Source organism: Kogia breviceps, chromosome 2, assembly GCF_026419965.1.
Source record: "Kogia breviceps isolate mKogBre1 chromosome 2, mKogBre1 haplotype 1, whole genome shotgun sequence".
Classification (NCBI taxonomy): domain Eukaryota; kingdom Metazoa; phylum Chordata; class Mammalia; order Artiodactyla; family Physeteridae; genus Kogia; species Kogia breviceps.
The window spans coordinates 138,916,508-138,942,784 of record NC_081311.1 but is presented as its reverse complement, the minus strand read 5'-3'; the positions used below and the strand labels follow the sequence as shown (position 1 = coordinate 138,942,784).

Below are 26,277 nucleotides of genomic sequence, written 5' to 3'. Positions count from 1 at the left end.
TTTTCCCCTTATATAGGTTTTGACACTCCGAGGAGATGTCAGATACGGAAAAACACTGATTACCAATGATGGGACGAATCTTGGAGTTGGTTTTCCAGTTGGCATAACTATTGATCCTGTTAATGGGTGAGAGTTCATTCATAAGTAGTGTATGTCTTCTATACAGCACCACCCTTGTTAATATTATGGTCTAATAAAATGGAAGATTTCAAATGTAGGACCTTTTCTGATTTCATATGCCAACATTTGAAAAATATAGATCTCAGTAAGAAAGAAATAACTCTAAGTTATATTTAATGTGTATTGTGTTCTGTTTTTCAAATTAATAACATTGAACTTAAAATTAATTCCAAACAAACAAGAATTTCAGGCATTTTAAAATAGAATTATAAGAATGAACAATAATACATTGTGACTTTGAATGAATGTGGAAAGCTTTAAGGGGGTGGATAAACACTTGAAATAGACGTTGAAGGATGAGAAGGTTTCCAGTAGGTGCAGGATGGGTTGCAGCTGAGAAGTGGTACTTGAGGCCAAAGAGCAGTGAAGGCCCAGAGGCATGGTGGTATTTAACATGATTGTGTAGAGGGCTGGAACCAGAGACTTCGAGTAGGGGGCAATTGACTAGATGGGGAGATACAGCAGCTAAAGTCATTTGGGGACAAATCAGGGAGGGACTTTATTTATTTTTTAAATATTTATTTATTTATTTGGCTGCGCCGGGTCTTAGTTGCAGCACGTGGGATCTTCTTGCCTCGTGCGGGATCTTTAGTTGTGGTATGAGGGATCTTTTAGTTGTGGCATGTGAACTCTTAGTTGTGGCATGTGGGATCTAGTTCCCAGACCAGGGGTCGAACCCGGGCCCCCTGCATTGGGAGTGTAGAGTCTTAGCCACTGGACCACCAGGGAAGTCTAGGGAAGGACTTTAATGTCATGCTAAGGAGTTGCACTGTATTTTTTTTTGAGAAATAAGGAGCCAGCAGGGAATTTGGAGGAAGGGAATGATAGAACCTAATCTGTATTTTAGAAAGATTGATCAGAACTGGAGTGGAAAGGGTCAGGGGAAGGAAGAAAATGTTCAGTCAGGGGTGAGAGTTCTTAGTTAAGTTTAGGTAGCTTAAATTTTTAGTGAACTCAGAATTCACAGGAGTTTTGTGACTTGTCCAGAAAACTTTTGGCAGCCTGGAATGGGAAAGGAGAAAGAAAATAATGACAGGAACACAGGGTTAGCAGTTAGCAAGGTAGGCACAGTGGGAGATCATGAGAATAAGTCAGAATATTGTTAAAATGGTATGAGGTCCAGGTATAGAGGGCCTGAAGGATTGAGAGCTCAGACAAGTTTTAAGCGCAAAGAACAGATTCAATGGAAGAAATAAAATAGGAGCAAGGAAGAGAAGGAAGAGTTTGGTTGAAGCAGGGAATTTTAGCGTTTGAGAACTTAAAGGTAGAGAAGTTTAGAATTGAAGAGGAGGTTCATGGGGTGGGTATCTTGGATTGGTGGTGAAAGAGGTATGCATATAAAGATGATCGGAATTAAGTGTTTCGAGGACTTACAAGGAAAGAGTGTGAGAGGCTACAAAGAGTCTGTTGAGGCTACAGCAGGAGGTGAGATAGAAAGGAATGAAAACTTGGATTCAAGTCTAGAAGTTATGTCCTCACTGTAAATGGAAAGCAACCCTCATATATTTTAATGAAGTTTCATGGATCACGGATTTGGTAATTCTGTGTGCTGATTAGGGTTCATGTGTACACATTGCATTTTCCATCACGAAAATCAGAAAATAAAGTAGCTGGTCTTTTGGTAGATGATTTGGAAAAGAATTAAATAAGAGTGCTGAGAGGTGATCAGGGAGGTACTTGACCACATTTACATTAGCTTTGTCCTTCCTAGTGTGCTGGGCATACTGAGTCTGAAAAGGATCGACTGTTGATACAGGCTCTTCTTGATCCATGAACTTCCTGTGTGACCAAGCTAAAGGACTGCCCACCAATGGAAACTGGTATCCTGTATCAGATACCATTTTAAATGGCCTATCCCCCAATAATAACTAAGAAGTATACAGACATTAGAGAACACTGATGAAGGACTCCTCCACATTGGATGTAACAAGATATTAACGTTTCAGACTTCCTGCATATAATGGTGTTCATCTTGAGGACAAGAAAGACATGTTTTTCATTTAAATATGTAATGAAAGCATCTGTTTCACTAAATGCCTTTGCTTTTCATGGTTGTAGGAAACTGTACTGGTCAGACCGAGGAACCGACAGTGGCATTCCCCCCAAGATTGCCAGTGCTAACATGGATGGCACATCTCGAAAAACTCTCTTTACTGGGAGCCTTGATAATGTGGCATTTATCACCCTCGATATTGAGGAGCAGAAACTCTACTGGGCAGTCAGCAGCACGGGAGTGGTATGAGCACACTTTCTAGTCTGTTGTTCTTTGTTGCCGAGCTTGCACAGCTGACATTGATTGTTCTGAGTTGTCTGGCAGTGGTTCTCAAGAAATCTCACTTGGCCATTTGTACCAGTGTTTTATTGCCCTTTCTCTCAATAACTTCTTTCCCTGAAGTCCAGTTCTTTATGGTGTGTGCATGGTTCCTTACAGAATGTTTGTTTTTTCCCTCATTCTTTCTTTTTCTTCAAGATAAAATAATTCCATTTCTCATTTCGTATTTGTCCTTTATTTAAGAGCCCTTTCTTTCATGTTTCAGTGATTTCAGTGCTTTTCTTTGCAAGTTCTCAAAGGCTCTCCGATTGCAGAGAATAAGAAAAAAAAAAATAGCAAGCTTCTGAGCTCAATGTCCCCTCACAGCTACATATGACGCTCTAAAGTCCTAACATGGTAGATGGATGTGTGAAAACTCCCTTTCCTGGTAATTTTAAACTCCAAGGTGGAGTTCATTACATTCTGCTATAAGAAGCAGGAACTATAAATTCCGTTCGTTCACAGAAATAACATTTGATCTTCACTACTGTGCTTATGCGGCTGAGCTGGGACTGGGCACATAGAAGGTGCTCAGTAATAATTATTGCTCAACTAAAATATTGATTTGGATGTTGAGTGTGTGCTAGTCTCTTCCTTGCTTTAAAGAACAGGAGTGATTTCAGATCTGTCTTTGACATGGATGCTCTCCATAAAATTGTCCAGTAGGTTTGGTTTTCAGTTCATGACAGCTCGCTGAGTACTCATTTCACTCCTGATATGTGCTTATAATGGTGAAAAAGCAGTAGGTGATGTGTGTGAAAGCACTTTGCAGAAGCTCGTGCCGCATGGTGTGATTTCTGCTTATGAATTAGCGTGTCTCAGACCAGACTCCCCAGGCCCCTCCCCTTCCTGTTTCCACATCTGCTCCACTCTCTGGAATCTGTGAGCTGGTTGGTGGTATGACTCTGCATCCTTTCTCCAAGGAGAGAACCCACATGTTCCTCCTTCACTCTAATAACCACATCCTCATTTAATCATCACAAAATCCTGGCAGCTTGTCCCCCTGCCTCTTCTCTTAGGTCCAGCTTTTTTCTGCGACTTCCACTATTCTGGGCCACTGCTCTCTAGCCTTGACGAGAGCACGACCCTCACTAATGAACCTGTTTTAGTGATGGAGGCATGTGGTCGTCATAAAACCACAAGGAACCCTGGAACCCTGGCCCAGATAAGTAGCTCCAGATACTTCAGCCAAGCGTGGTCAGCTCATCTGGTCCTGGTCATTCCCTCAGCAGCTCCTCTCAGAGCTTATCTTCCCTGTTCTCTACCCTTCTGGAACCTCTGTCTGTTTCTAGGGCATAATCTGCTCTCGTAACTGCTGGGTTCCCTTGTCCAGGAAGGCAGGAGCCACACCCCGTTTCTCTCTTACCAGCACTCAGCTCAGATCCTGGCACAGAGGAGGCACTTGAGACAAGTTTCTGGAATGAAATCAAACCAGCTATGTCTACATTTTGTTTTTCTTCCAGAGCAGAATGCTTGTCACTTCCCGTTAGAAACTTCATTCTTGGGCTTTCCCGGTGGCGCAGCGGTTGAGAGTCCGCCTGCCGATGCGGGGGACGCGGGTTCGCGCCCCGGCCGGGGAAGATCCCACGTGCCGCGGAGCGGCTGGGCCCGTGAGCCGTGGCCGCTGAGCCTTCGCGTCCGGAGCCTGTGCTCCGCAACGGGAGGGGCCACGACAGTGAGAGGCCTGCGTACCACGGAGAAAAAAAAAAAAAAAGAAAGAAACTTCATTCTTGAGTTCTTTTCTAGTTCACCAGAGTCATTTTGACTCAGGCTTGTTACTGTGCTGATATAACAGCGCTATCTTGCTGTCTTCTGTGAGTGTGTCGAGCACGTTTCCTATCTCCATTGCAGAAATAGTTGGTGAAGATGTTAAACGCAGGGCCATTTAGACATTAAATGTGTATTATCCTTGACCAGACTATCACATGCAGGGATTAGTCCCCTATTCTTCACCATGCCATCTGAGAAAGTTGATTGGCTTATTTAGACTTCAGCTTCATTGTCAGTGAAATGGGCACAGTGATGTTTGTCTGACCTACTGCTCGACGTAGATGTGACTATCAAATCTAGTCAGAAATCCCTGGAAAGGACAGACTGCTACATACATGTGAAACATTATTAAGAGAATATTTGTTTTAAACATTTTCCTCATTGCACCATGAAACAGTCAATAATGAAAATTTTGATCTTTCAGATTGAAAGAGGAAACGTGGATGGTACAAATCGAATGATCCTGGTAAACCATCTTTCCTACCCCTGGGGACTTGCTGTCTATGGCCCCTTCCTTTATTATACCGATGAAGAATATGAGGTCATTGAAAGAGTTGACAAGGCAACTGGGGCCAACAAAATAGTCTTGAGAGATAATGTCCCAAATCTCAGGGGCCTTCAAATTTATCAAAGACATGGTGAGTATTTGTCACTGAAACATACATGTTTATGGGTGTATATATATTTATTCATGGTTGTCTGCACACTGACATGCCCACACAGAAACCCGCGTACACGCAAACCTGTGTGCATACACATGCATGCAAACTGAAATTACCCCAAGATATTTAAAAAATTATAACCATGTCTTAAGCATGGCTAAGTGTCAAAGACTAAGCTGGCATCTGAAAGGCCAGATTGACTGCAGAGTAGACTTACTCCCATTCTTTCCCCTGCACTTTAAACTCCTTACTTTGCTTTTATTTTATCGTACTCCCTGACGTATTACGTATGTGTTTATCATCTGGGTTCTTCATTAGAAGAAGGACAGGAATTTACCTCCATAAGGACAGGTATTTTGTCTGTCTTGTTTCTTACTCTCTCCCCAGTAACTAGAATAGTTGCTGGAGTATTGGAGGTGCTCAGTAAATATTTGTTGGATATCTGCTGGGAAAGTGATTAACACGACAGAATTTTTTTAATCTTAAAAGGAATACTCTTAGATGTTGCCTTTTTCAATAGAATTTTTTTCCCAGAGATAATCTAACTTCTGATTTGCCTCTTTATATTAACATTATGATCGGGAGATTATTTTTTATAATTTTGAAATATTTTATAGCTTTTAGTACCTAGCCAAAGATTTGTTTGCTGTCCTATAACCTAGCTTTGGTACTTGGTATTATTTTATTGCATGTTCAAAAAACCCTTAAATATTCTTAGTTAATATACTTTAAATCAAATGCTTATCACAGTGTTGATCATGTAATTAAAACTGATATAATTTAAAATGCCAGTACATTGGTCAAGAGGGCAAAAAAAAAAAAAATTAGAATTTGTTGACTGACCTCCCTAATTCCTCTAATTCTTGAATGATTTGTGGAAGAAAAACAATTGGTGCTCCATTCTCTATTATTATACAGTATATAAACTATATAACTATTATATAGTTGTGGTCCTGTTTTAAACCTCTGTACATGTTAGTTCTATAAGCAGTAGGCTCTCCAATATGGTTTTTATGTTAACTCAGATTCCATATTTTGTTACTTACCTTTCTAATGACTTATTTGGTGACTCAGTTGAAAAATTTGACATGGAGTGGCAAGTAGGTGGGGTGAAATGTTACAAACTAATTTTGATTTCATTTAGGCTCCGAATCCTCAAATGGCTGTAGCAACAACGTGAATGCCTGTCAGCAGATTTGCCTGCCTGTACCAGGAAGACTGTTCTCATGTGCCTGTGCCACCGGATTTAAACTCAGTCCTGATAATCGGACCTGCTCCCCATATCACTCGTTCATTGTTGTTTCCACGCTGTGGGCAATCAGGGGCTTTAGCTTGGAATTGTCAGATCATTCAGAAGCCATGGTGCCAGTGGCAGGCCAAGGTATGCCAACTCCAGTATAAGTCACCTTTGACTCCATCTGGTGCCATGTTGAAGTCCTTGGTACCATACAGCATTTCTCCACGTCTGGATTCGGCACATAAGGAAGCTTGTTTATCCTGCTTGATAACCATATTCACATGTCCTCATGACTCATCTCTGTTTTCTTATATCTAAAAAGTCATGGATCTAAGTTACCATCTTGTAAATAAAGCCACTAAGTTTTTCAACCAACCTTTCAATTTGAAAAATATCAAATGCAGAAAAGTTGAAGAAAAGGTATAGAGAACATCCTTATACCCGCTAGATTCAACCATTCTTAACATTTCACCACATTTGAGCCTTCAATCTCTCTGTGTGTTTATGTGTGTATACATACATATACATACATATACATACATTTTGAATGAACCTTTCGAAAATATATTGCAGATATCATGACACTTCACCCCTGTCTACTTAGCATGCAGCTTGAAGGGCATTATCATCTAATTCATATTTTTTCCTGTTAGCCTTATAATATTTTTATAGCTGTCGATTTGTTCCAGCCAAGATCTAATCAAGATTCATGCATCGTATTTGGAATGTCTGTTTTGTGTCTTTTGATCTGTAGTAGTTACCCCAGTATTTTGTTATGACAGTGATTTTTTTTGAGACAAACCTATTGTCTTTTTAGCATCTCACATTGAGGATGTCTGATTACTTCCTCATAGTGTCATTTAACTTGTCATTCAAGTTATACCCTGATTTCCCATGAAATGAAAGTTAGGTCTAATTGCTTGATTAGATTGGGGTTGAACACACTTGAGAAGAATCCTTCATAGATGAAGCTGTGTCCCTGATACAGAATCTCATTAAAAAGGACATAATGTCAGCTTGTCCCCCTCTTAAATGCTTAAGCTTGATCACTTGGTTAAGGTGGTCACCGTGAAGTCTCTGCTTTTTTTTCCCCCTTTGTAATTTGTATGAAATCTTTGGGGTCACACTTTGGTACCCATGAATATGTTTTTCCCTAAGCACCTTTTCTTCATTGGTTTGAGCCATTGATGATCCTTGTCTGAAATGATTATTTAATTGGGCATTGCAAAATGGTGATTTTTCTTGCTCTATCATTCCTTCTACATTCATTCTTTTTAAAAAATAATTAATTAATTTTTGTCTGAGTTGGGTCTTTGCTGCTGTGTGCGGGCTTTCTCTAGTTGTGGCGAGCAGGGGCTACTCTTTGTTGCGGTGTGTGGGCTTCTCATCGCGGTGGCTTCTCTTGTTGCGGAGCACGGGCTCTAGGCGCTCAGGCTTCAGTAGTTGTGGCTCATGGGCTCTACAGAGCAGGCTCAGTGGTTGTGGCACACAGGCTTAGTTGCTCTGTGGCTTGTGGGATCTTCCCAGACCAGGGATCGAACCCGTGTATCCAGCATTGGCAGGTGGATTCTTATCCACTGCACCGCCAGGGAAGTCCCTACATTCATTCTTCTATAAAGGAGAGCTCTCCTTTTTACTGTCACATGCACTCAAGTTTTTATTTTTTTAGTTCAGTGTAGAATCATTTAGCATACTTATTCTTTTGATGCTCCAAGCAATCCATTTTGACCATTTTGCCTGTATTTTTTCGACATGATCCCATTAGTGTTTGAGTGCTTCCTTGTTTCTTGGTCTAATAAATATGTTCCAGGTTCACCTTGTACCTTCCTGTCCCAAACCTATAATTAGCCATTTCTCCCAGGAGCCAGTGCTCTTTTCTGTGGGAAGTGGTTTTTAGAAACTAAGATCTGAGGGTAAGTGTGCTCATTGCAACTGGGAAATAAATACTTTTATTTCATAATGGGGGCATGGTTGGAGCAGGGGGGGTTGGGAATGAGAGTTTGAGAGGAAGGGCAGACATTTTTAAAAGTTCTAGTTCAAGCTAGAGTATTGTTTAATGATCTTTTCTTAAATGTTCTAGGACGAAATGCACTGCACGTGGATGTGGACGTATCTTCTGGCTTTATTTATTGGTGTGATTTTAGCAACTCTGTGCCATCTAATAATGCAATCCGTAGAATCAGACCAGATGGGTCTAGTTTTACAAACATCATTACAGATGGGATAGGAGAAAATGGAGTCCGGGGTATTGCAGTGGATTGGGTAGCAGGTGGGTAAGCTATATAGTGATTTTATTGAAAAGGCTTTTCGTGTTTGCATTTCTTATTTATCATCTTATTTATGCTATAAAGTGTAACATAAGTGCGACAGATCTGTTTTTCTGAATGTATATTGAGATTACTTAAGATAGATTGAATTGTGTTTTTAGAATAAACGTAACAGACTTGTGTCTGTTAATGATAAGGTGTTTCAGTTGACAGATTCATTAGAGATTATCTCATTTGCTTCTATTATTAACAGGATCAAACTGTAGGCAAAATGGATAGAAATATTTAATTATGTAGGTTTATTTCACACTTAGATGAGTATCTAATATCTAAATTAGAAATGTCGAAATTTTCAAACAGAAAGGGATATCAAAATATAATGTAAACCATGAAATATGACATTTACTTTAAAGGTTAGCAATTTTACTTGCAGAATTCTTAATTGCTTCCTCATGTTAATGTATGAAAACCGTTTTGGTTATTAGGCACTTTATTGTAGTTAAATTGAAATGCATGACCCAATATTACATTAACTTAGCTCTACTGATTCATGTACTTAATTTTGGATTACCACTCATTTTTTTTTTCTTTCATTTTTTTTTTTAACATCTTTATTGGAGTATAATTGTTTTACAATAGTGTGTTAGTTTTTCCTTTACAACAAACTGAATCAGTTATACATATACATATGTTCCCATATCTCTTCCCTCTTGCATCACCCTCTCTCCCACCCTCCCTATCCCACCCCTCTAGGTGGTCACAAAGCACAGAGGTGATCTCCCTGTGCTATGCAGCAGCTTCCCACTAGCTATCCAATTTACATTTGATAGTGTATATATGTCCCTGCCACTCTCTCACTTCGTCACAGCCCACCCTTACCCCTCCCCATATCCTCAAGTCCATGCTCGAGTAAGTCTGTGTTTTATTCCCGTCCTACCACTAATCTCTTCATGACATTTTTTTCCCTTAGAGTCCATATATATGTGTTAGCATATGGTATTTATTTTTCTCCTTCTGACTTACTTCACTCTGTATGACAGACTCCAGGTCCATCCACCTCATTATAAATAACTCAGTTTCATTTCTTTTTATGGCTGAGTAATATTCCATTGTATATATGTGCCACATCTTCTTTATCCATTCATCTGTTGATGGACACTTAGGTTGCTTCCATGTCCTGGCTATTGTAAATAGAGCTGCAATGAACATTTTGGTACATGAGTCTTTCTGAATTATGGTTTTCTCAGGGTATATGCCCAGTAGTGGGATTGCTGGGTCGTATGGTAGTTCTATTTGTAGTTTTTTAAGGAACCTCCATACTGTTCTCCATAGCGGCTGTATCAATTTACATTCCCACCAGCAGTGCAAGAGGGTTCCCTTTTCTCCACACCCTCTCCAGCATTTATTGTTTCTAGAGTTTTTGATGATGGCCAATCTGACCGGTGTGAGATGATATCTCATTGAGTTTTGACTTGCATTTCTCTAATGATTAATGAGGTTGAGCATTCTTTCATGTGTTTGTTAGCAATCTGTATATCTTCTTTGGAGAAATGTCTATTTAGTTCTTCTGCCCATTTTTGGATTGGGTTGTTTGGTTTTTTGTTATTGAGCTGCATGAGTTGCTTATAAATTTTGGAAATTAATCCTTTGTCAGTTGCTTCATTTGCAAATATTTTCTCCCATTCTGAGGATTGTCTTTTGGTCTTGTTTATGGTATCCTTTGCTGTGCAAAAGCTTTTAAGTTTCATTAGGTCCCATTTGTTTATTTGTGTTTTTATTTCCATTTCTCTAGGAGATGGGTCAAAAAGGATCTTGCTGTGATTTATGTCGTATAGTGTTCTGCCTATGTTTTCCTCTAAGAGTTTGATAGTGTCTGGCCTTACATTTAGGTCTTTAACCCATTTTGAGTTTATTTTTGTGTGTGGTGTTAGGGATTGTTCTAATTTCATACTTTTACATGTAGCTGTCCAGTTTTCCCAGCACCACTTATTGAAGAGGCTGTCTTTTCTCCACTGTATATCCTTCCCTCCTTTATCAAAGATAAGGTGACCATATGTGTGTGGGTTTATCTCTGGGCTCTCTATCCTGTTCCATTGATCTATATTTCTGTTTTTGTGCCAGTACCATATTGTCTTGATTACTGTAGCCTTGTAGTAGAGTCTGAAGTCAGGGAGCCTAATTCCTCCAGCTCCATTTCTCGTTCTCAAGATTGCTTTGGCTATTCGGGGTCTTTTGTGTTTCCATACAAATTGTGAAATTTTTTGTTCTAGTTCTGTAAAAAATGCCAGTGGTAATTTGATAGGGATTGCATTGAATCGGTAGATTGCTTTGGGTAGTATAGTCATTTTCACAATGTTGATTCTTCCAATCCAAGAACATGGTATATTTCTCCACCTGTTTGTATCATCTTTAATTTCTTTCATCAGTGTCTTATAGTTTTCTGCATACAAGTCTTTTGTCTCCTTAGGTAGGTTTATTCCTAGATATTTTATTCTTTTTGTTGCAATGGTAAATGGGAGTGTTTTCTTAATTTCACTCTCAGATTTTTCATCATTAGTGTATAAGAATGCCAGAGATTTCTGTGCATTAATTTTGTATTCTGCAACTTTACCAAATTCATTGATTAGCTCTAGTAGTTTTCTGGTAGCATCCTTAGGATTCTCTATGTATAGTATCATGTCATCTGCAAACAGTGACAGCTTTACTTCTTCTTTTCCTATTTGGATTCCTTTTATTTCTTTTTCTTCTCTGATTGCTGTGGCTAGGACTTCCAAAACTATGTTGAATAAGAGTGGTGAGAGTGGGCAACCTTGTCTTGTTCCTGATCTTAGTGGAAATGGTTTCAGTTTTTCACCATTGAGAACGATGCTAGCTGTGGGTTTGTCATATATGGCCTTTATTATGTTGAGGAAAGTTCCCTCTATGCCTACTTTCTGCAAGGTTTTTATCATAAATGAGTGTTGAATTTTGTCAAAAGCTTTCTCTGCATCTATTGAGATGATCATATGGTTTTTCTCCTTCAGTTTGTTGATATGGTGTATCACGTTGATTGATTTGCGTATATTGAAGAACCCTTGCATTCCTGGGATAAACCCCACTTGATCATGGTGTATGATCCTTTTAATGTGCTGTTGGATTCTGTTTGCTAATATTTTGTTGAGGATTTTTGCATCTATGTTCATCAGTGATATTGGCCTGTAGTTTTCTTTCTTTGTGACGTCTTTGTCTGGTTTTGGTATCAGGGTGATGTTGGCCTCATAGAATGAGTTTGGGAGTGTTCCTCCCTCTGCTATCTGTTGGAAGAGTTTGAGAAGGATAGGTGTTAGCTCTTCTCTAAATGTTTGATAGAATTCGCCTGTGAAGCCATCTGGTCCTGGGCTTTTGTTTGCTGGAAGATTTTTAATCACAGTTTCAATTTCAGTGCTTGTGATTGGTCTGTTCATATTTTCTATTTCTTCCTGGTTCAGTCTTGGCACGTTGTGCATTTCTAAGAATTTGTCCACTTCTTCCAAGTTGTCCATTTTATTGGCATACAGTTGCTTGTAGTAATCTCTAATAATCTTTTGTATTTCTGCAGTGTCAGTTGTTACATCTCCTTTTTCATTTCTAATTCTATTGATTTGAGTCTTCTCCCTTTTATTCTTGATGAGTCTGGCTAATGGTTTATCAATTTTACTTATCTTCTCAAAGAACCAGCTTTTAGTTTTATTGATCTTTGCTATTGTTTCCTTCACTTCTTTTTCATTTATTTCTGATCTGATCTTTATGATTTCTTTCCTTCTGCTAAATTTGGGGTTTTTTTGTTCTTCTTTCTCTAATTGCTTTAAGTGCAAAGTTAGGTTGTTTATTCGAGATGTTTCCTGTTTCTTAAGGTATGATTGTATTGCTATAAACTTGCCTCTTAGAACTGCTTTTGCTGTATCCCATAGGTTTTGGGTCGTTGTGTCTCCATTGTCATTTGTTTCTAAGTATTTTTTGATTTCCTCTTTGATTTCTTCAGTGATCACTTCGTTATTAAGTAGTGTATTGTTTAGCCTCCATGTGTTTGTATTTTTTACAGATCTTTTCCTGTAATTGATATCTAGTCTCATAGTGTTGTGGTCGGAAAAGATACTTGATACGATTTCAGTTTTCTTAAATTTGCCAAGTTTTGTGACCTAAGATATGATCGATCCTGGAGAATGTTCCATGAGCACTTGAGAAAAATGTGTATTCTGTTGTTTTTGGATGGAATGTCCTATAAATATCAATTAAGTCCATCTTGTGTAATGTATCATTTAAAGCTTGTGTTTCCTTATTTATTTTCATTTTGGATGATCTGTCCATTGGTGAAAGTGGGGTGTTAAAGTCCCCTACTATGATTGTGTTACTGTCGATTTCCCCTTTTAAGGCTGTTAGTATTTGCCTTATGTATTGAGGTGCTCCTATGTTGGGTGCATAAATATTTACAATTGTTATATCTTCTTCATGGATCGATCCCTTGATCATTATGTAGTGTCCTTCTTTGTCTCTTGTAATAGTCTTTATTTTAAAGTCTATTTTGTCTGATATGAGAATTGCTACTCCAGCTTTCTTCTGATTTCCATTTGCATGGAATATCTTTTTCCATCCCCTTACTTTCAGTCTGTATGTGTCCCTAGGTCTGAAGTGGGTCTCTTGTAGACAGCATATATATGGGTCTTGTTTTTGTATCCATTCAGCCAGTCTGTGTCTTTTGGTGGGAGCATTTAATCCATTTACATTTAAGGTAATTATCGATATGTATGTTCCTATTACCATTTACTTAATTGTTTCGGGTTGTTCTTGTAGGTCTTTTCCTTCTCTTGTGTTTCTTGCTTAGAGAAGTTCCTTTAGCATTTGCTGTAAAGCTGGTTTGGTGGTGCTGAACTCTCTCAGCTTTTGCTTGTCTGTAAAGGTTTTAATTTCTCCATCAAATCTGAATGAGATCCTTGCTGGGTACAGTAATCTTGGTTGTAGGTTTTTTTCCTTCATCACTTTAAATATGTCCTGCCACTCCCTTCTGGCTTGTAGAGTTTCTGCTGAAAGATCAGATGTTAATCTTATGGGGATTCCCTTGTGTGTTATTTGTTGTTTTTCCCTTGCTGCTTTTAATATGTTTTCTTTGTATTTAATTTTTGACAGTTTGATTATTATGTGTCTTGGTGTGTTTCTCTTTGGGTTTATCCTGTATGGAACTCTCTGTGCTTCCTGGACTTGATTGACTATTTCCTTTCCTATATTAGGGAAGTTTTCAACTATAATCTCTTCAAATATTTTCTCAGTCCCTTTCTTTTTCTCTTCTTCTTCTGGGACCCCTATAATTCGAATGTTGGTGCGTTTAATGTTGTCCCAGAGGTCTCTGAGACTGTCCTCAGTTCTTTTCATTCTTTTTTCTTTCTTCTGCTCTGCAGTAGTTATTTCTACTATTTTATCTTCCAGGTCACTTATCCGTCCTTCTGCCTCAGTTATTCTGCTATTGATCCCATCTAGAGTATTTTTAATTTCATTTATTGTGTTGCTCATCGTTTCTTGCTTCCTCTTTATTTCTTCTAGGTCCCTGTTAACTGTTTCTTGCAAATTGTCTATTCTATTTCCAAGATTTTGCATCATCTTCACCATCATTATTCTAAATTCTCTTTCAGGTAGATTGGCTATTACCTCTTCATCTGTTAGGTCTGGTGTGTTTTTATCTTGCTCCTTCATCTGTTGTGTGTTTTTCTGTCTTCTCATTTCGCTTATCTTACTGTGTTTGGGGTCTCCTTTTTGCATGCTGCAGGTTCGTAGTTCCTGTTGTTTTTGGTGGCTGTCCCCAGTGGCTAAGGTTGGTTCAGTGGGTTGAGTAGATTCCCTGGTTGGGGGGACTAGTGCCTCTGTTCTGGTGGATGAGGCTGGATCTTGTCTTTCTGGTGGGCAGGTCCTCGTCTGGTGGTGTGTTTGGGGATGTTGGTAACCTTATTATGATTTTAGGCAGCCTCTCTGCTAATGGATGGGGCTGTAGACCTGTCTTGCTCTTTGTTGGGGATAGGGTGTCCAGCACTGTTCTTTGCTGGTCCTTGAGTGAAGCTGGGTCTTGGTGTTGAGATGGAGATCTCTGGGAGATTTTCGCCATCTGATATTACGTGGAGCTGGGAGGTCTCTTGTGGACTAGTGTCTTGAGGTTGGTTCTCCCACCTCAGGGACACCGCCCTGGTGCCTGGCTGGGGCGCCAAGAACCTTTAATCCACACGGCTCAAAATAAAAGGTAGAATAAATAGAAAGGAAAGAAAAGGAAGGAAGGAGGGAGGGAGGGAAGGAAGGAAGAAAGGAAGGAAGAAATGAAGGAAGGAAGCAAGAAAGGAGGGAAGGAAGGTTCAGAGGAAGAAAGGGAGGAAGGAAGAGAGGAAGGGAGGAAAGAAGGGGGAAGGAAGGAAGAAAGGAGGGAAGGAGGGAAGAAAGGAAGGAAGAAAGGAAGAAAGAAAGGGAGAAGACAGAGTAGTATAAAGTATAGTTATTAAAATAAAAAATAATTATTAAGAAGAAAAATTTCCTTTAAAAAAAAAAAACAGAAAAATGGGTCGGTCTAACCCTAGGACAAATGGTGAAAGAAAAGCTATACAGACAAAATCTCACACAGCAGCACACACATACACACTCACAAAAAGAAAAAAAGGGGAAAATAATAGTATATCTTGCTCCCAAAGTCCACCTCCTCAACTTGGGATGATTCGTTGTCTATTCAGGTTTTCAACAGATGCAGGGCACTTAAAGTTGATTGTGGAGCTTTAATCCGCCGCTTCTGAGGCTGCTGGGAGAGACCTTCCCCTCTCCTCTCTGTTCGCACAGCTCCTGGGGTTCAGCTTTGGACTTGGTCCCGCCTCTGCGTGTAGGTTGTCCGAGGGCGACTGCCCTTCGCTCAGACAGGACGATGTTAAAGGAGCAGTTGATTCGGGGGCTCCAGCTCACTCAGGCTGGGGGGAGGGAGTGGCACGGGGCGGGGCGAGTCCGCGGCGGCAGCGGCTGACGTGACGCTGCACCGGCCTGAGGCGCGCCGTGCGTTCTCCCGGGGAAGCTGTCCCTGGATCCCGGGACCCCGGCAGTGGCGGGCTGCACGGGCTCCCGGGAGGGCCGGTGTGGAGAGTGACCTGTGTTCACACACAGGCCTCTTGGTGGTGGCAGCAGCAAACTTAGCGTCCGACACCCGTCTCTACTGTCCGTGCCGACAGCCGCGGCTCGCGCCCGTTTCTGGAGTTCCTCTACGCGGTGCTGTTAATCCCCTCACCTCACACCCGAGGAAGCAAAGAGGCAAGAAAAAGTCTCTTGTCTCTTCGGCAGCTCCGCGCCCGCTTCTGGGGCTCCTTTAAGCGCCGCGCTTAATCCCCTCTCCTCGCGCCCAGGCAGCAAAGAGGGAGGAAAAGGTCTCTTGCCTCTTCGGCAGCTCCAGACTTCTCCCGAACTCCCTCTCGGCCAGCCGTGGCGCACTAGCCCCCTTCAAGCTGTCTTCACTCTGCCAACTCCAGACCTTTCCCTGGGATCCGACTGAAGCCCGAGTCTCAGCTCCCGGCCCCGCCCGCCCCGGCGGGCGAGCAGACAAGCCTCTCGGGCTGGTGAGTGCCGGTCGGCACCGATCCTCTGCGGGAATCTCTCCGCTTTGCCCTCCGCACCCCTGTGGCTGAGCTGTCCTCCGCGGCTCCGGAGCTTCCCCCTCCGGCGCCCGCAGTCTGCGCCCGTGAAGGGGCCTCTAGTGTGTGGGAGTCTTTCCTCCTTCACGGCTCCCTCCCACTGGCGTAGGTCCCGTCCCTATTCTTTTGTCCCTGTTTATTCTTTTTTCTTTTGCCCTATCCAGATATGTGGGGAGTTTCTTGCCTTTTTGGAGGTCTGAGGTCTTCTGCCAGCGTTCGGTGGGTGTTCTATAGGAGAAGTTCCACGTGTAGATGTATTTCTGATGTCTCTGTGAGGAGGAAGGAGATCTCCGCGTCTTACTCTTCCGCCATCTTTCTACCACTCATTTTTAATGATACACTGACAAACAAATGTATTATACTTCTAGAATATAATCCCATTATATCAAAATAGGTATCATTGTGTGTTATCAAGCTTGGCAAGTAGATATCACTTAGAAATATTTAAATATGTTATGAAAATCTAGATACTATAATAGTTAATATGATAATATGTTTACGTAAGGCTTTAATTTGGTCTTAAATTCCATTCTTGATTACAAATTTACTACATTATTTCTGAGGATATAGATAAAACAAGGGTCAACAGCCTATACCCTGTTGGCCAAATGCAGCCCACCACCTGTTTTGTAAGTAAAGTTTTGCTGGAACACAGCTATGCCCATTCATTTATGTATTTTCTACGATCGCTTTCATGTTACTGTGGCAGAGTAGAGTATACTGTATACTCTGCAAAGCCTAAAATATTTACTATTTGGCCCCTTACAGAAAAAGCTTGCCAACCCTTAGTAGCAGTACAACAGACTTCTGACCACATGGAATCAATGTGGGCTCCCTCTCTATTCCTTAAACTATCTTCCTGCCATGCTTTTTATTCTAGCATTTACATTGTTCTTTAATTCCCAAAGGCAAATGGCCTTTTGTTTTGGTGACTTTAGAAGGTCCTTGGGATGAAAAACTCTACACTAGTTAGAAAGACAAGAAAAGATCTCACGTTAATGCCAAACAGAAAGAGCATTTGATGACATAGGTAACAATCTGAGATATTGCTGGCTCTCACTCTTTGCTCCTTTCATCATGTTGGAGTAGAAGGTATGTCATGATAATGAGTCTTTGAAGATTCAGGTAGAAGAGGAAGGACATTCTGGAAAATACACCTTTCAGTAGAAAGTGGGTTATGATGTTTGCTATGAATTCTGATCTGCTTTAGAAGCTGAAGAGAGTTACATTCTCTTTAAATGTGAAGAAACAATCTATTTAGTTCCTAAGAGTAAATATTTATTTTTCTAAGTCTAAACTGAGATATTTATCTATCATCCTGGAAAAGACAACATATACTGACCCAAACCTCAGTCTTACAAACGGTATCTTCTTCTTCCTTCTTGTTTTTCCATTCATGAGCATGCTCTTTGATTTTCCTGCAGGAAATCTTTATTTCACCAATGCTTTTAGGTCTGAAACACTGATAGAAGTTCTAAGGATCAATACCACCCATCGCCGTGTTCTCCTTAAAACCACAGTGGATATGCCCAGGGATATTGTTGTAGACCCCAAGAACAGATACCTCTTCTGGTCTGACTATGGACAAAACCCAAAGATTGAACGTTCTTTTCTTGACTGTACCAATCGAACTGTGCTTGTATCAAACATTGTTGCCACACCACGGGGCTTGGCATTGGACCTTAGCAATGGCTACGTTTATTGGGTTGATGATGCTTTAGATTTAATTGCAAGGGTCAGCATTGATGGAGGGGAATCTGAAGTAATTCGGTTTGGCAGTCGTTACCCAGCTCCTTATGCCATCACTGTATTTGGAAATTCTATCATATGGGTAGACAGGAATTTAAAAAAAGTCTTCCAAGCTAGCAAGGAACCATATAAAGCAGATCCACCAACAGTGATAAGGGACAATATCGACTGGCTAAGGGATGTGACCATCTTTGACCAGAATGTTCAGCCCCGGTCACCAGCAGAGGTCAACAACAACCCTTGCTTGGAAGATAATGGAGGATGCACCCATTTCTGCTTTGCTCTGCCTAAATCGCACAACCCAGAATGTGGCTGTGCCTTTGGGACCCTGCAAGGTGATGGCAAGAGCTGTGCCATTTCATCAGAAAATTTCCTCATCTTTGCCTTGGATGATTCCTTGAGGAGCTTACACTTTGACCCTGAGGACTATAGTCAACCTTTCACAGCAGTAAGTGTGGAAAGAATTGCCGTGGCCCTAGACTATGACAGCATAGATAACAGAATCTACTTCACACAAATTTTGCAATCTGGAAAAGGCCAGATTTCCTATGTCAACCTGAATTCAAGGAGCAGGTCTCCCACCGTTGTTGTTTCGGGTAAGTGCACTCTAAGTGTAGCTTATCTTGGAAGGAGACACAATGGGATCAACACACGTGGATAACCCAGGGGTTCTAAAATGTATATTGAGACTCTAACTTCTTTTTGTGTTTTTGTTGGTGTATGTCCAGGCATAGGGAATCCTGAGGGCATTGCCTTTGACTGGATCAATAGAAGAATTTATTACAGTGACTATACCAACCAGACAATTAAGTCCATTGCCACGGATGGGTCTAAGCACACTGTGATAGCCCGAGTTACAAAGCCAAGAGCAATTGTGTTAGATCCTTGCCAAGGGTATGCCATGGTCTGCTTATTTCTGGAGGGAGTGGGGTCTGAAATTATTTTATGCTCATAGAGAGCCAGTGTTTTGTGGGCTTGTAGCACTGTAGCTACAGATTCAAGGGTGAAAGAGCATGAGTGACTCTACCTGGGAAGGAACTCCCACTGATGCTAGGAAAATTGGCAGCATACTAGGGAATTAATGCTCTGACTCAGTAAATCCACATTGGGGAAGGTGTATGGATGGGAATGGAGTAGGGTTTCATTTTGCCATATTGGTGTCAATTTACAGTTAAAGAATGCTGCCATCTTTCTTAAGTGAAAAGAGTGAGGTTCCTTGTGATGAATTATGACTCCTTTTGGATCACTAGGTACATGTATTGGACTGACTGGAGTACTAATGCCCAAATTGAGAGAGCCACACTGGGAGGAAACTTCCGGGAATCCATCGTGAACAGTGATCTGGTCTGGCCCAACGGGCTCACTCTGGACTATGAAGAAGGCTTTCTCTACTGGGCAGATGCTAATCTGTATGTGTCTTTGGTTATTCCTGCGGGTGTTGATGAGAGGATTTCTTCCTCCCTCTTCAAAAAAAGAGGGATATGCATAATGTGATGAAATATTGGTGAATACACCTGTGAAAATTGATCTATATCATGAGATTGAATAATTGTGAACTGAAGGCATCTAAAGATGCATTACTAGACAAGTTAATTTCAACTATAATTACAAATGTAGTAATTCAATTTATAATTTACAGGCCCCATGTAACTACCATAAAATATGAATGACTTTTAAATGCACACTGATAGTAAGTTTTCTCTGGGCTTTAGCATTCAGTATCTTGTAAAAACATTTTCCTTCAGTCTTTGTCTTTTCGTTGTCTTCTCAAAAAAGTTCTTTCTTCTGTGCCAGCTTCTCAGTTTCATCGTGTTTTGCTTATAAACTTCTGTCAGCTCTAATTTTATATGTAACTCTCCAAGTACTCCTGAAATTACTCACATTTCAATCATCCTAATGATTGAGGAGATGAGATGATTTTCTTTATTATGGCTGGTGTCTACATGGTGAGAATCTTAACTTTTCTTGCTTATTTTCTTATGATTTTGGTCTTGTGACACTGAGCACCTAACAACTCCATCTTTATTTTCTTACTTGAAACAAAGCAGTGATGTTCTGTGTCTAAATTTGGATCATTCGTAAATACCTCCAAGTAAATGACAAATGGAAAAAGTCATTAAGGGAGTGGGAAGGGAAAAGTAATTCACATTAAAAAATATATATATTTATTTATTTGGCTGCATCGGGTCTTAGTTGCAGCATGCGGGAATCTTTAGTTGCAGCATGCAGAATCTTTTAGTTGCAGCATGTGGGATCTAGTTCCCTGACCAGGGATTGAACCCAGGCCCCCTGCATTAGGAGTGTGGAGCCTTAGCCACTGGACCACCAGGGAAGTCCCATGTAATTCACATTTTATTGAGTGACTATTTTGTGCTAAACACTGAGTTCCATGCAATACGTGTATTAGTTCATAATACCCTCCCGTTTTCAAATGTCAGTCTGGTTCCTTTTGTAGGATTACTTGTGGGTTATATTAATATGTGGAAATCAATTATTTATATAGGCCATTGTTTGATAAGCAGATGAAGTTCTCGGACTACCAGAAGAAACATTTCTTGCTGCCATATGCTCCACTTGAAAAGAAAGTTGGGGGCTTGTGTAAAGCCATGGTTGGGCTCAGGCATTGGGTACCAGCTGAGGAACTTATTCTTTCTGGATTCCAGCTTTTTTTTTTTTTTTTTCCATCTTCGTTTTAGGCAGAAGATTGAGCGCATCACTCTAGAGGGCCTGGAGCGGGAGGTCATTGTCAGCAGAGCCAATAATCCTTTTGGTTTGGCTGTCTATGGCCAGTATGTTTACTGGACTGACTGGTTCACTAAAAAAATTTACCGAGCAAACAAATATGATGGGTCAAGTCAGACTGCAATGACCACGACTCTTCCCTTCCTGCCTAAGGGTATTCGTGCTGTCGTGAAGGACCAACAGCAGTGTCACAATCCTTGCGATCAGTTTAATGGGGGCTGCAGCCATATTTGTGCACCAGGTAAGGCACTGGCCATGAAGATAGACTCACGGAGAGTAATAATAATGGTGACCACTAGTAAGGAAGGCTGAGGGAATATTCAGCTCTAATAGGAGAAAAAATTCTCTTTCAGAGTAACTTATAAAGTAGATTTCAGGGTTTGTATGTTGAGAGGAAGACTTTGAAAGGTTTCTTTCGTATTCCACATGGAACCTTCTTACAACGACATTTTAAATTGAAGCTTGATAGAGGTAGAAAGAAACATGCAGGTTTGGCTGCTGCATCTCATGTCTTGAATAGAAATGTCATCAATGAGCTAACATTCCTTATAAAAGGATTTAATTCTTTCACTTAGGAGGTACTGTTTATAGTGGATATTTTAGAGTATGATGTGTGCTCCAGAAGAGTTTTATCAACAAATTCATAGGAAGATGTGCCTTTTGAGACTGTTGCTTTGCAGATTTTGCTGAGAAGGTAGAATCATTGCTAACGTCTCAGTGAAGACAAGAGATAGTGGTTTAAAGATTAAGGTAAAGTAGCCACATTTATTACAAGTTGATGATGGTTCTTATTGATGGAAAAATGACTCAGAGTAGAGTTCCCATGGCTTGTCTTATAGCGTGTTTAATATAGAAGCTGTTGCCAGTGCTCTTCTGGAGGAGAAAATATTAATGTTTGCTACACAAATCTTTAGCTTTTCCTGGGCTACCTTTCTTCAGGTCCAAATGGCCCTGAGTGCCAGTGTCCACACGAGGGCCACTGGTACCTGGCCAACAACAATAAGTACTGCATCCGGGATAATGGTACGAGGTGCCATAGTTCCAAGTTCACCTGCCTCAATGGGCACTGCATCCCAGAGCAGTGGAAATGTAACGACATCGATGACTGTGGTGACAGCAGTGACGAGCTGGAGACTCTCTGTGGTGAGTTGGACTCTTGGAACTTTTGTTAAGAACTCGCAATGTACCAAGTATTTGGTCCTTTTAGAAGTGAAAAACATCTACTCTGAGAATCTAGATAGCACTTTGCTTAAATCACACATACGCTGATATATGTGCTGTGAAGTAGTGTATGATGCTTTATTAGGAAGCACCTCTATAGTGGTTAAGAGCAAAGGTGCTGGATGCCATTTACAGTCTGTAGAGCCCTGGGAAAGTTACTTAACCTCTCTGAGCCTCAATCACATTAAAGCATTGTGTTTGCAAAAAGTTTAATGTGATTGAGATAAACTTACACAGTGAAATGGTAGAGAAATGGAGTGACTTTGCCATTTGCTTAAAATACTTCATTTGCTAAAAGAAGCATACAAAATATTTGCTTAATCTAACTAATTTAAAGTGTTATCTCACTTTGCATGCAGTGCGTTTTGCAGCTTTTGCCTTGGAAGGTAAACCCAGAGTGTCTTATTTTATTTGCTTGTATCTTTTTAGAAAATGGGATGATGCTTTAATCCAGAAGCTTCTTCAATGTTTTTTTTTCCCCTCCTCTTAGCGTATCACACCTGCCCTTTGACAAGCTTCACCTGTGCCAATGGGCGATGTGTCCAATATCGTTATCGCTGTGATCACTACAATGACTGTGGTGACAACAGTGATGAGGCAGGGTGCCTGTTCAGGGCTTGTAACGAAACCACGGAATTTACTTGCAATAATGGAAAGTGCATCCCGCTTCACTTAGTCTGCGATGGGATGGACCACTGCCATGATCACAATGCTTCAGATGAGAAAAATTGCTGTAAGTTCATCTTCAGTACTTGTGCTTTGGAGTCTTGAAGTCTTAGGGCTTGGGAGATGAAATTTTTATATAAAGACAATGCATTTTCTGAGAAAAAACCCCATAGTATTCATCTAAAACAAACATTTCATTTTAATACAGTCTACTAAGTGATTTTTTAAAACAATTCTACCTAGTATTTGAATTATTCACCTAAATTTATGGATCTGTACAACCATTGACTATTTAACGTTCAGTATTTTCTCCTTGGTTTATACATCTGATTGTTTTAAAGCTTTACCAGTGGTTACTGACAAAAATGATTGATTAATGTGTTGTGTTTAATGTTTGTTGTGCAAAAAGGTATGTAGTACAGTGTTGACTGAAATGATTTGTCTCTTTAGTTTTTCTGGTAAATTGCTTTTTAGTGAATTGATTTTCCAAAGTTTCTGGGATTTACACTTTATTTTTTATTTTTTTTGTGGTACGCGGGCCTCCCACTGTTGTGGCCTCTCCCATTGCGGAGCGCAGGCTCCGGACGCGCAGGCTCAGCGGCCATGGCTCACGGGCCCAGCCCCTCTGCGGCACGTGGGATCTTCCCGGACCGGGGCACGAACCCGTGTCTCCTGCATCGGCAGGCGGATTCTCAAGCACTGCGCCACCAGGGAAGCCCTGGGGTTTACACTTTAGAATCTTGAGAAAATGAAAGGGCAGAACGTGAGCACAAGTGTGTTTTTAGTTTGGGTATATGTACATACTCCGTTGCTTTTGTAGGCGCTTAAACACAATATTTATTCGGGTGTGCTTTTTGTTTTTAATCAACAAGTGGCCAATCTGTTTCATCTATATCTCCCCAAACTTTTTTTTGAGTATTTTAATGCAACTCGCAGACATACATATCACTGATAAAGACCTTTTGAAAAACAACTACTATGCCAGTATTATGCCCAACAAAATCAACAATACTTATTTAATATCCTCTAGTACTCAGTCCGTATTCAAATTTTATCACTTGTCCCCAATATGTCAACAGTTGCTCTGTTCAAATTAGGATTCAGGCAAGGTCTACACACTGATTTAGGCTGGAATTGAGGCCTAGAGATTTGATTACAGTAGACTTAATTCTTTGGGCAAGAGCACTTCATAGGTGGAGTTGTTTCTTGTCATATCACATAATGAAGCACATAATGCTTGATTGTTCCACTTTAAGTGAGGATGAAATGAATTAGTGAATTTAGAAGTCAGCCTGGGGCTTCCCTGGTGGCGCAGTGGTTGAGAATCCGCCTGCCGATGCAGGAGACACGGGTTCGTGCCCCGGTCCGGGAGGATCCCACATGCCGCGGATCGGCTGGGCCCGTGAGCCATGGCTGCTGAGCTTGCGCGTCCGCAGCCTGTGCTCCGCAATGGGAGAGGCCGCGACAGTGAGAGGCCCGCATACCGCAAAAAAAAAAAAAAAGAAGAAGTCAGCCTGAATATTCCCTTAGGAAGTTCCCATCAACCTTTCACCCAGTGGTTTTAGCATCCATGGATGGTTGTTCCATAAATTCATTATTACTTTAAGGGTTACAAAATAGGCATTTTAAAATTTAATTGTTCCTTGCACATTTATTAGCTGACATTCCATAAAGAAGAAATTTCCCGTATTAACTATGTTGTTACCCTGAAATAAAATTCTGCAGGGTAAATGTCTGATTCTTTCCCTTTGTCATTTTTGAGAGTAATGACCAATGAGCACTAAGTTTTTGCTTTGTTTTGTTTTTACTATTGTGTTAAACTCATGGATTTTTACGTTTTTGAGTTTTAGTGCAGTGAAGTAAGTTACTGGTTTCGGTGCTTAATTGTTCCTGGTAAAGTTGGGTTCTCTGTTATTTTGACTTGACCCCATTCAGTCTTCCATAGCTCAGACTTGTACAGTTCCTGTCTCAGACCTGGAATTGGCCTCATTCCTTTTGTGGTATTTAAAAATTACCACAGTGTTGCATTACCCTATTTGGGTAATGCATTCCTATTTGGCTTTTATTGCTTCTAGGCCTTTTTATTGGACAGAGCCAGGAAATACAATTCTTAAGGGGAAAAAAAATGATATTGGTATTTTCCATTTTAATTTGGGATAACAGGTTTTTTACCTATTGGATTTTATAATCATGTCTCTTTTACTTAAAAATCTTGGTTTGTAATAAGTGACATTAACATAGTCACTTATTTGCTTTATTCTATAATAATTTCAACATGCCTATAATAATTTCAAAGTAACCACACAAATATAATTAAAGATTTTAGGTCCTTCTTGTTCTTAGATTATTTCCCACTAGGAATAGGCAGTCATTTGTTACTGTTGCCAAATTTTAGGAATTGCTTTTCTTTATCTATTTTTATTTTATTTTGTTTATTTATACAAAATAATGTACATGGTTTCATAGTCAAATTTATATGACAAGGTACATTCACAGAAGTCCTTCATCCTTGTCCTCTCCACCCTGCTCCCTCCATACTATTCTCAATCTGTTCACAGGGGTTACAATTTTCATTAGTTTTATCTTTTCATCGTTGTTATTGTTTTTAGTGTAAGCATTTCTTTCTTGCTAGACATACATACTGCCATCATTTTTCTTACACAAAAGATAGCCTAGTGTTCTGCCTTCTTACTGTTGATATATCCTGGAGATCATACCATCATTCCTTATGAATATACAGAGATCTTCTTCATTCCTTTTTACAGCTACATATTACTCCATTGTGTGGATATGCCATCATTTATTTAACCAAGAGTGGGGAGTCATGCTGATGCTATTAAATAATGAAAACAGACAATTAAAACTATAAAGCAGCCTCCCCTCTCCTCCATGGCCTCTGGTATCAGCTGGAAATATCTCTTTTTACTGTAGAATGTATGGCATCCCGTAAGTGTCATGGATCATGCCTCTGTGATAGCTTTGAACATCCTTCCCTTCTGGTGGTTTGATTCTGCAATAGATCTGTTAGCATGGACGTGTATGATGTATATGCAGTGGGTATGTTCCAAATGTTTATCTGGTTGTCTTTTTCAAGCTGATCGCACGTGCCAGCCTGGATACGTAAAATGTATGAATTCAACTGTTTGTATTCCTCATCTTTTCTTGTGTGATGGAGACAACGACTGCGGAGATATGAGTGATGAAAACCCCATTTTTTGTGGTAAGAGAAATCTGCTTTTCCTTCTGTGGTTCCAGGGATGCATGTCTTGAGCTAATGCAAAGATACATCACCTGGGTGTTTGGGCTAATTTCAATTTGTCATCTCAAATTGACCTTGTAAGTAGATTCAGTAGGCAGTTACTTTAGGATGTACTTGTAGGGGCATAAGAAGCCCCTTCTCTCTGTTCCCTGGCTGGATGCCTGACTCCAAATATTTCTTCCAGAGACCAGCTCTAATGCCTAACTTTCTACAGGTAAAGACCTTTTGTCTTCAGAAACTCCAGGCAGAATTTGCACATTGAGCCCTTGTATTTGCTCTCAATACATTTGTAGTAGCCATTAGTAACTGAAAGAATTTTTCTCTCTTTTTCATAAGTTTGACTTTCAGAAACCTTAATTTCATATTATCCATTTGGTTTAATCAAATAATTTAATCAAATAATTTCCTGTATCTATTAAACTGAAAGGCCTTTCTTAAGCACGATGATTTTGAGACTATTGGTGTAAATAGATGCATCCTTTAAGAACTTAGTGATTGTCACCAGGCCAGGTTACAGTCCAAGAGCAGGAGTCAGTTGTAAAAACAGCAGCAAGA

At 40.3% G+C, this 26,277-nt stretch overlaps 1 protein-coding gene across 1 annotated transcript in view; it reads left to right on the top strand.

Annotated features, from left to right (window-relative positions):
* The window catches only part of LRP2 (LDL receptor related protein 2), a 196,246-nt gene that overhangs the window by 116,048 nt on the left and 53,921 nt on the right, over positions 1-26,277 (top strand). Inside the window, exons 34-45 of the mRNA XM_067027528.1 lie at positions 17-126; positions 2,239-2,416; positions 4,686-4,899; positions 6,068-6,304; positions 8,241-8,429; positions 17,510-18,430; positions 18,563-18,728; positions 19,085-19,243; positions 20,531-20,817; positions 21,516-21,719; positions 22,288-22,530; positions 25,558-25,683. Coding sequence (XP_066883629.1) covers positions 17-126; positions 2,239-2,416; positions 4,686-4,899; positions 6,068-6,304; positions 8,241-8,429; positions 17,510-18,430; positions 18,563-18,728; positions 19,085-19,243; positions 20,531-20,817; positions 21,516-21,719; positions 22,288-22,530; positions 25,558-25,683 — 3,034 coding nt within the window. The remainder of the gene's footprint in view (positions 1-16; positions 127-2,238; positions 2,417-4,685; positions 4,900-6,067; positions 6,305-8,240; positions 8,430-17,509; positions 18,431-18,562; positions 18,729-19,084; positions 19,244-20,530; positions 20,818-21,515; positions 21,720-22,287; positions 22,531-25,557; positions 25,684-26,277) is intronic.